Source organism: Hirundo rustica, chromosome 15 (genome assembly GCF_015227805.2).
Source record: "Hirundo rustica isolate bHirRus1 chromosome 15, bHirRus1.pri.v3, whole genome shotgun sequence".
Classification (NCBI taxonomy): domain Eukaryota; kingdom Metazoa; phylum Chordata; class Aves; order Passeriformes; family Hirundinidae; genus Hirundo; species Hirundo rustica.
In genome coordinates, this window is record NC_053464.1 from 14335780 (window position 1) to 14345947 (window position 10168).

Here is a 10168-nt window from a genome sequence, read left to right on the forward strand (position 1 = left end):
GCGGGCCGGTGACCGAGAGCTGCTCCTCGAGAGCCGGTACCGACCGGGGTTTCGGGGACACCGGGGCTTTGGGGGACACCGGGGCTTTGGGGACACCGGGGCTTTGGGGACACCGGGGGTTTCGGGGACACCGGGGGTTTTGGGGACACCGGTGCGGCCGGTTCATCCCGCAAAGCGCCTCCGCTCGGCCCGGCTCATGTAAGGAAAACAAACCCTTGGATTATTGTACGGATGAAAGCGCTGGAAATGCGGACGGGGCGCTCGGTGCAGCCTCTCCCCGTCGCCTTCAGCCCGGTCCGGCCGGGAAGCTGCGGCTGCTCCCGGCCGTGGTCACACACGGGGAGCTCGGGATGGGGACAGAGGAGAGCGCTGGCCGCACAGCCCCGGCCGTGGTGACAGGGACAGAGGGCAGCGGTGCCCGCACAGCCCCGGCCGTGGTGACAGGGACAGAGGGCAGCGGTGCCCGCACAGCCCCGGCCGTGGTGACAGGGACAGAGGGCAGCGGTGCCCGCACAGCCCCGGGGAGCCCCGGCAGCGCCCGCTCGGGGCGGTGCACTCAGCGCTGGGGAATGCCCCGGCACGGTGCCACGGGGCCGGGAGCGTCCTCGGCCGGGCAGACAATAACAAGGAGAGAATCTGGGTCAGGGCTTTGGCTGCGCCGTGCGGAGGTTTGGCTGGAGCAGAGGCTGCAGGAGCGGCTGTTCCTTGGTATCCTCCACGTCCAGAGGGTGGGGAGGGGATGGGGCGGCGATCCCCTGGAATGGGGGTCCCGCATTGCCCCCCTTGGGAAATGGGGCGTTTGTCTCAGGGCCTGCTCAGCCCCTCCCTGGCACTGGCTTCGCTGCGGGTGACAAGGGTGTGACAAGGCAGGACGGCTTTCCCGAGGATGGATAATGAATGTTTGCGAAGGGCTTTGCCCGCCCGGGGCTGCTGCGGTGGATCCCGGGCAGGTTCCTCAGTGTTCGGGTGATTAGTGCGAGCAGGACGCTGCGGAGCGTAGGGACAGAGCCGAGGAAACGAGCTTGGGAGAAGGGAAAAAAGCTGTTTAAGCTGCAAGTTTGAGGTTTTGCTCAGCGTGGAGAAAGGTGGTTTGGGTCCTGAGCAGTGGTCAGGGGGTCCCAACTGCCCCCGCACCCACCGGGGTGGGGATGCCGCATCCTGGGATCACGGTTTGGGCTGGAAGGTTCCTTAGGGATCATCTCGTTCCGGCCCTGAGGAAAGGGCTTTGACTGTGGGGTGGCAAAGAGCTCCAAGTTCCCGGACCCGGGGGTTTGAGCTCCTGCTGCAGCCCTGGCGCCTGGCTGGAAACTCCTGCTGGAGCTGGAGGCTGCTCCGTGCCGAGGTGGTGGTGTGGTGGTGGGAACACCGGATCCCTCCCCAGCTCCCCCAGGCCGGGCTGTGCCGGGTGCTGCTCTCCATTCCCACCCGGATCAGCAGCGCTAGGCCACCAGCACAGCGAGCCCTCACCTCGCTCCCACATTCCTGCTTTTCCGTGATCTTTTAGCCTCAAGACCAGGTTGGACAGGACTTGGAGCAACCTGGGCTACAGGAAAGTGTCCCTGCCCATGGCAGGGGGTGCAACAAAATGAGCTTTAGGGTCCCTTCCCACCTAAACCATTCCATCGTTCTTTGACTCTGTCCTCTGCGGCTCACAAACGTTCCCGACAGTGGAATTTCTCCCTCCCCATGGATCAGGGAGTGCATTTTAGGATTTCTCCCTCCCCACGGATCAGGCTGTGCATTTTAGGATTTCTCCCGCCCCACGGATCAGGCTGTGCATTTTAGGATTTCTCCCTCCCCACGGATCAGGCTGTGCATTTTAGGATTTCTCCCGCCCCACGGATCAGGCTGTGCATTTTAGGATTTCTCCCTCCCCACGGATCAGGCTGTGCATTTTACTCTCAGGCTGTTTCCCCTCCCTCAGGCAGCAGTGGGAGTTCCACCTAGAGCTGCTTTCATGGCTTTATTTTTCTTTTATTCTTTCTTACTTCTGCTTTTCGAGATGAGCAGATGGAGATGTAGGAAATTTCGTGGAGCTGTGAATAAGCTGGGCTGAGCTATAAATGCAGCAGCTTTGGGATGGATCCTGCCCAGGCTGAGCCCGAAATCTGGGGGTCTGGCCAACGCCTCGTGCTCAGAGGAGGGTGATGCTGCGGGTGTGGCTGGGATCTGGGCAGGGACGAGGTCAGGGTGACGCTGGGGCCTCACACAGCCCTGTCACAGCCTGGCTGGGTGACCTGAGTGTGGGACGGGCATTGGGGTGGGGAAACGGGGGCTGCAGGGCAGCAAAACCACAGTGAGGCAGCACCTGCGTGAATGGAGGGACGGGACCACCTTGGCAGGGCTGGAAAAGGAACAGCTGCACGCATTTTACTGGCCCTAAAAAAAAAAATATATATATATATATATATATATTAAAAAGCGCCACAATCTGCAGCTATGAACAGCACCTGCAGCAGGGGATCCCCCTGGATCAGCCTTCCCTGGTACCCTGAGTCCTGGGATTCCTCCGTGGAGTTGTGCATCCCGGTTGTGTCCTGGCTGCCTGGAGCCGGGGCTTTGGGGCTCACTCTCTCTGCTGCTGTCGTCCCACTGGATTGTGGCTCTGGAGAAGTTTCTCTGGCCGCGGTTGAACACTCCTCAGTCCCTCCCCGGGGAGCAGCGCTGCCACCCCCATCCCTGGAGCTCCCGGGCTCAGGGGAACAGCGCAGCCGCAGCTGAGGCGTCACACAAGGACAGCCACCATCCTGGGGACACAGGGGCGCTCGGGCCGTGCGAGGGCACGAGGCAGCTCTGGGGACAACGGGGCCGGGTCCTGGCCGGTGTCCGGCGCGTGGTGACGGTCACGGTCACTTGTGGATGGGGTGGACGTGGCTGCGGGGGAAGAGCCCGACGCGGCCGTAGATCCTCCCCCGCCACCAGCCGGGGTCGGGGCAGCCCAGGACCTCGATGATGTCCCCACGCAGGAAGGGCAGCTGGGAGCTCTCCTGGGCTGAGAAATCGAACTGGGCTTGCACGAATCGGGGTCTCTTCACCTGCAGGGAGGCAGAGGGAAGGGGTTGGCGGGAGGACACGGGTCCCCGTCCGCCAACCCCCTGCCTGTGTCCTCGGGGTGATGGGGACACTGTCCCACCAGGGGATGAGGATGAGCCTTGGGATGCCTGCTTGGAGAGACAGGAGCTGGGAAAGGCAAGAGTGGAGTGCTGGGTGTAGGGGAACACCCCAGAGCACAAGACTCTCTGTTCTCGCTGTTGGGAGACACAGGATGGGTGCCCAGGGATCCCTTGGTGCCCTCTCCTTCCCAGACCCTCCCAGGTGCTGGAGCCTTCCCCACCCCAACTCCCAAAGTCCATCTTTGCCGCCTCCACCACCACTGCCCCAGGGCTTGGCTTTGCCGGAGTTTAGCTGCGCCCTGTCCTCATCTTGTTGGGCTCTGCCACCTGCCCTGGGCATCACCCCTGGCCCGAGGGACAGCGATGTGTGCCCTGCCCTGCCCTGCCCTGCCGAGCTCTCCCTCCCTGCAGCTCTGCCTGTCTCAGGCTGCTGCACCCTCTCCTGCTCCACACCCCATCGAGCCAAAGGAGAAATTCCAGCCAGGGATGTCCCTGTCCCCCTCCTCGGGGACACCAAGCCTTGAGGGGGCTCACGCAGGGCTTTGGGACCCATTGCCCCATCCATGGTGGTACCTCCTGGGTCTGCTCCTCGTCCCACAGGAAAATCTGCTGCTCTTTGGCGATGCTGGTGGTCCTGTAGAAATCCACCAGCTCGTTGAGGGAGTTGAACTTCTCCTCCCAGAGGAAATATTTGCCGTTCCTCTCCCTGAGCACCTTGAAGTGCTGGACGTGCTTCCCGTAGCTGCAGAAGGAGGATGGATGTCACCCTGGGGACATCCTGGCACCATCCCCTGAGGTGGGTAAAGCCTGGGGGTGCTGGCAAGGTCGGGGTGAGCCCAGGGGTCTCACTGCATGGGGACAGCGGCGCTGGGGTCATTCCCGGCCCCGCAGTGAGGACCCACAGCTGAGCCCCGGCACAGCTCGGGGGGCTGAGGGGTGGCAGCCACGTGGAGGGCGGGTGGCTTTGTCCAGGGGAAGGCACAGGGAGGCTGCAGAGGCTGGGGCTGTGCCCCTGGGGCCCCCCGCGCTGCAGGGGGACGGGGCAGGCAGGATTTCCCTTGGCTGTCACCCCACAGGGTGAGAGGTTGGGGTGCCCCCGGGCAGGGGCAGGACCCGGCCGCGCTGCCGGTGACGCCCGGCACAGCGCGGCTCCCGTTCATTAGGGGCAAGAACCTCCCGAAACGTTCCATTAGGGATTAAAAGTGTGAGAAAGTGCCCAGGGCCGCCCCCTGCTCCCCAGGCCGGGGCAGGGAAGGGGTGAGATGCCCGGGGACACGCTTGGTGTACGGCCAGTGCCCAGTCCTGGGGATGCTGCAGCCCTTCGTCCCTGGGGATGCTCGGCGCTCTGCTCCCCCGGGCCGTGCGCGCAGCTCGGCCCCAGCCCCGCCATCACCCCCGGCGTCGTGTTTAGGGCTGTCCCTGCGAGGGGACCCCAGCGAGGCAGCGGCGCGGGGAGCAGCGAGCAGCGGGGACGGAGGCGGAGCGGCGGAGGAGAGGAAGGAGGGGAGGAAGGCGCTGTGCGAGGCGGCGCTGGATGTGTCGGGGTAGCGGCTCCGCAGCCCCGCCGAGGTGACCAGGACAGGACAGGGCGCTCACGGGGGTGTCCCGATGCCTCTGTCCCCAAGGCGGGGGCCGCAGGGATTCCTCCCCTCCCCTCCCTCCCTCCCTCCCTCCGCGTGTCCGCAAGGCACTCACTTGACGGAGAGGGAGAACCCTCCCGGGGCGCTCTCGCTGTCGCGGATCAAGAAGGCTCCCGGGTGATCCCGCTGGAGCAGCCTCTCCTCTGCCAGGTGCCGGGAGATCCTGCCAGCGTACCACCTGCGAGGGGCACCGGCCTGAGCCACGCGGGCACCCCCGGGCATCCTGCGGGGTGGAGGCACCGACACTCCCTGTGCCGCCGGGACAGGGGCTCCTCACAGGGCTGGGACCCTCCCCGGGCAGTCCCACCCTTCCCTCCCCCTCCCGGATCATCCCGGCATTTTCGGGGGGCACCGCCGGGCGCTGTGGGCGCGCTGCGTCACCGGCAGCCGCCGCCGCATCCTGTCACCCCCGGCCCCTCGGCTTTGCTGCCTCCTCCGCGTCCCTCGGAACGGCCCTTGCAGGTGTGGAGCAGAAACCCTCGGTGCCAGGATAAACCCTCGGTGCCAGGATAAACCCTCGGTGCCAGGATAAACCCTCCTGCCAGGGCTGCAGGAGCAGAGCCCCCGTGTGCCACCCCTGCCCGGCTATTTCAGCTCTCTGGACCCTGAAGATTTTCTGCTGCTGTAAAACTTGCCCGCGGAACGCTCAGCCGGGGAGTTCAGCACAGAGGCAGCCCCGCGGGTGCCGCGTGGAGGAGGCTGCTGCATCTTGCCCATCCCGGGTGTTATCCCAAGCCGAAGAAGCAGTGGGATGTGCCCCGGGCTGCCCCGAGCCCACGCGTTCGCTCTGGCATTTAAATGTGATTTACCAGGGGCTAAGGATACACAAAACACAGGTTCAATCAGCGATGGATTAGGCTGGGCTTTAATAACGCGGTAATAGGATTGTGTTTAATGCAGTCGTAATCCCATAACGCTTTGTTGTTCCCCAATTATCGTTTATTTAGTGGCAGCTCGGTGCGAAGGTTGGATTTTTGGGGGTACGTGGCTGTGCTGCCTCCTCCTGTCCCCTCGGGCTGTGGTGGCGCTCCCAGGCAGGCAGACCCCGTCCCTGTGACTCAGTTTCCCCACGGGTGGGACTGCCCTGGCTGGCGGCAGGCCGCTGGGAACTGGGATCGCTGCCCGGCTGGTGGGATGGTACTCACGGGTGCGGCTTGACCTTGATGTAGTTTTTGGGGACAAAGCCCTCGCAGCCGAACAGCTCAGCCTTGTACCAGTTCTGGTCATCCTCCATGTTGAGGATCTGAGGTGGGAGAGGAGCGGGGAGGGGTCACCTGGCTGCCTGGGACAGGGGCTGAGTGGGGCCCCATTGCTGCCCCAGACCCCACAACGCCCACCCACCCTCCGCTGGGGACAAGGGGGCTCTGACAGCGCTGACACGCTCTGGGGGTTTGGGGTCACAGAGCTGGAAAGGGCCCGGTGTTGTCCCAAAATCTGTCCCTGGAGGAAGCAGGACACGAGCCAGGCCCCCGCGTCCCCCGGGCCGGTGGCAGTGGGTGCTGACACCGCTTCCGTGCGACAACATTTTCCAGCCTCCCACGCAGGGGCCCGGGGCCGGCGCAGCTGTGCAAACAGGATCCAAAACCCCGGCTCAGGGCACGGGGAAAACACTCGGCTTCGGGGCTCTGGGTTCCAGCCGGGCTGTGCCCCCGCCCTCCCCGGGGGGCTGCAGGGTGCCAGGGGTCCGGGGGAGCCCGAGAGGGATGAGCAGATGGGCAGGGAGGGGGTGCCCTCGCTGCCGTGGCAGGGCTGCTGCCCCCAGGGATGTTCTGAGCACCCCCTGGAGCTGTTTGGGATTCTCAGGTGGCATCTAAGAGCCCACCCCAATGCCTGAGTGGGTGTTTGGGCACATGCTCCTTGCTGCCGGGTCCCTGTGACCTCCCCGGACAGGGAAAACGTGTCCCAGCCCGGCTGGTGGCACCGATAGCCAGGGAGGCCACATGCCCTGTCCCAGCTGGGGGTGTCCTTCTCTGAAGTCATGCCCGGTGGCACAGGCAGGCAGGGAACGCTACCCCACACCCCCAAAATCCTCGGGGTTGGCTCCTTACACCCCACAGAAGGCCCCAGAAGCATTAAACTCAAGGACAAAGAGCGCACCCGGTGTCACCACGTGCCCAATCTGTCCCCGCAAAGCGACAGCATCCAACCCCTCCCCGTGCCCCGTACCTTCAGGGTGTCCCCTTTCTGGAAGGGCAGCTCGTCCCTCTCCGTCGCCTGGAAGCTGTACAGGGCCACCGACTCCATCGGGGGTGTGCGGGAGGGGTCCCGGGGCTGCTCGGGGCTGCGCGCACGGAGCGGCGGCGGGCAGGAAACGGCGCTGATGTCAGCGCTGCCGGGGCACCAGGCGGGCCCCGCCGCGGCCGCAGCTGCCCAGATGTGCGGCGGAGGCGGGGGGGGAGCAGTGCCAGCCCACCCGGGTGCCAGGGGATCCATGTGCCGAAGGGCGGATTCGGCGTTTTCCGTGGGCAGAGGTCTGGGATGGGAACGGGACGGTGATGGGCCGGGCGCGGGTTGAGGATTTTGGGAAGGGTAGAGCAGGATTTTGGGTTTGGAGAGCGGCACGGGAGGTGCTGGTGGGGGAGTCTCCGGTTGAGCTGCCGAAGGGGGTCTTGGTGGGATCGGTTGTTCCAGAAGCAAGAAAATCGCGGCGGGTGGGAACGGCGGAGGCGGAGGGAGGTGGGTGGATGCTCACACCTGGCTTCTTTGGAATCCAGAGCGAACCCTGCGCGGCTCAGCTCTGAACGGCCAGCTTTCAGCACAACTGCTGGTTGGTTCTTCGGGCTGTGGCTCCTTGAGGGGGTTGATTTTTTTTTCCCCCCCTCCCAGTTTTCCTCTGCAGGGCTTAGGGAATAAAAATCCCTTTTCGGCTAAAACTGAGCGCTAAAACTTCCCGCCGCTCCCGTGGGCGGCAGGCACCGAGCCTGCAGGGCTCGCACGCCGGGTATCATTCCCGGCGGGAAGGTCTCCGGAGCTGCTCAGCCTTCCTGTGTGTGGGCCGGGGCATGGAGCGCGTGGAAAATCCGCCAGACGCCGCCTCGTTCTGCTGCGAGGAATTAAGCCAGGGACAGCTGCAGCGCAGTCCCTGCCCATGGATTTGGGCATTTTCCAGCCAGGAGCAGGATGCCGCTGCCATCTGCCCGGGGTGGGATGTGCCACGGTGCCTGTAGGGCCGCTGCGGGGACACGGGCGCGGCGATTCGCCTCTCCCAAACTTTATTCCTGCTTCCCGACTGCATCTGAAAGGCAAAGGCCCTGTAACCCCACTGAGGCACTCCCAAGCTCCCAGCGCCCATGGGAAGCGCAGAGGGATGTGCAGAGGGTGTTCCCACACCCGGCGAGGCACAATCCCCACGTTCTCCCGGGATGTGCTGGTCCCGGGGGACACAGAGATGCCGGGATGGTCAGGGGGCCGTGGGAAGAGGCTCCGTGCGCTCGGCTGTCACGTGGAGGATGGGATCCAGCAACTCCCCACGTCCCAGAGAGACCCAGGGGATGGGAACGCAGCAGGAAATCACCCCGGGATGAGTTTCCCGTGTCCCTTGGGCAGGATGGAGCTGGATGTTTCCCGGGGAAAGCAGCCCAGCAGAGCCGCTGTTCCACCGCTGCTGTGGCCAAGGGCCTGATCCTTGTCCCTGCTCCCTCAGCCCAACGCGGAGGCTGCAAAGGCTGCTCCAGGCCATGGCCATCCCACACGGGGAGCAACAGGGCAGGGAGGGTGTCCGGGCACTGCAGGGGTTGGTGTGGAGAAACCTGCAGCCCAGGAGTGGGTGATTGATCAGGGTGACAATCAGCTCTGCCGGGGCGGGGGGACACCGGGAGCACCTTTGGGGTTTGGTTTTCTGGGGCAGCAGGGAGGCTTTGGGGGCACCTTGGGGTGTCCGGGCTGGAGGCACACGTGGTCGCACAGTGCCTGGGACGGGGCACAGGACAGCGGGGTCACGGAGGGGCCCCAGGCCGGGGACAGTGGCCAGGCTCAGGACCGGAACAGGATGGGATCCTGCCAGCAGATGGCAGCAGTGCCCCAGGGGACACCGGGGACATTGGGGACAACGGGGACACCGGAGACACTGGGGACACCGGGGACATTTGGGACAGCTCTGATGAGGCAGGCAGCCCCTCTGACACCTCTGCCACCTCCTACATCACAACCTTTCCCCAATTCCCTTCCCTCGCTCCCATCCCTCCCGCTGTCCCTGCTCCCCCCGTGCAGGGCCCGGGTCCCTTCTACTCGCTGGTGGCTCGCTGTCCCTGTGGTCACCGTGGGGTGACAGCCGCACCTGCACCCCAGGAGAGGCTGGGCTGGTGCCAGAGCAGTCTGTGGCCCCTTTTCTGGGTCGGGACGCTGCGGTGTTCAGCGGGACCCTGGTCGCTGTGCCAGCCGTGATGCCCGGCAGGGTGGGATCCCGGGGGATCTGTCCCCTTGTGCCCTGCATGTCCCCAGTGTTCAGAGGGACACAGGAGGTGCCACCACACGGTTGCTGTTGTGATCTCAGGGGTTAGGTGCTGAGCTCAGCTCCGCCTGCAAGGAGATCCCAAGGGATGCCATGGATCACCCGGGGGCACAGAGCAGTGGGAGCCCACCCTGCCCAGGGCTCGGCCACCAGCCCACGCTGCCTCTCCCTGCGGGCAGGGAACTTCCATGACCCTGGGGACAGGAGAAAGGTGCCAGGGGCTCTGGCATCGCCCTCTCCCAGCTGCAGGCCCATTCCAGGAGTTGGGAGATGCCCGGAGCTCCTGCTGACTCCCGGCTTGCCCAATCTGCCCAGCCCTGATTCATCAACATCCTGTGTTTACCTGGCTGCAAAATCCCCACGCGGGAGGGAGGAAGAGGAGGGAGGGGAGCCTCTTCCTCTTCCTCTGCGGCCCGGGGAGCTTTGTCACGGACACCACTCCGGGCTCCCCGGCCCCTCTCCGGCCTCAGTGACCCCCTTGCTCTGCCCACGGGAGAGGAGGGGGTGTCTCAAGCCTGGCTTTGCCTCCCGAGGGGTTTGGAGCTGGGCCTGGATGCTGCAGGGCTGGGCGAGGTGAGGCGGCCTCATCCCGATCCAGGGCTTTGCTCCCGGAGCAGGGAGAGGGATGGAAGAGGGAGAGAGATGGAACAGGGAGAGGGATGGAAGAGGGAGAGAGATGGAACAGGGAGAGGGATGGAAGAGGGAGAGAGATGGAACAGGGAGAGGGGTGGAGCAGGGAGAGGGATGGAGCAGGGAGAGGGATGGAACAGGGAGAGAGATGGAACAGGGAGAGGGATGGAACTGTGAGAAGGATGGAACAGGGAGAGGGGTGGAACAGGGAGAGGGATGGAGCAGGGAGAGGGATGGAACAGGGAGAGAGATGGAACAGGGAGAGGGATGGAACTGTGAGAAGGATGGAACAGGGAGAGGGGTGGAACAGGGAGAGGGATGGAACAGGGAGAGGG

At 64.8% G+C, this 10168-nt stretch overlaps 1 protein-coding gene across 1 annotated transcript; it reads right to left on the reverse strand.

Moving 5' to 3' along the window:
• Positions 1-2847: 2847 nt before the first annotated feature.
• Positions 2848-7039, reverse strand: GRAP (GRB2 related adaptor protein). Its single transcript, XM_040079159.1, has 5 exons — positions 6920-7039; positions 5899-5996; positions 4809-4931; positions 3687-3855; positions 2848-3035 (listed from the first exon to the last, which is right to left on the reverse strand). The coding sequence occupies exons 1-5, from the start codon at positions 6995-6997 to the stop codon at positions 2850-2852; spliced, it is 654 nt and encodes a 217-aa protein (XP_039935093.1). The 5' UTR covers positions 6998-7039; the 3' UTR covers positions 2848-2849.
• Between the last annotated feature and the right edge of the window lie 3129 nt (positions 7040-10168).

What these genes read in the sequence shown, in the direction of transcription:
- GRAP (XM_040079159.1), bottom strand. Translation starts at nt 6,997, where the DNA reads ATGGAGTCGGTGGCCCTGTACAGCTTCCAGGCGACGGAGAGGGACGAG. An exon ending in ATCAAGGTCAAGCCGCACCC is followed by an intron (nt 4,932 to 5,898) that starts GTGAGTACCATC and finishes TGCCCCTCGCAG; the next exon opens with GTGGTACGCTGGCAGGATCT. An exon ending in GGGTTCTCCCTCTCCGTCAA is followed by an intron (nt 3,856 to 4,808) that starts GTGAGTGCCTTG and finishes CTCCTTCTGCAG; the next exon opens with CTACGGGAAGCACGTCCAGC.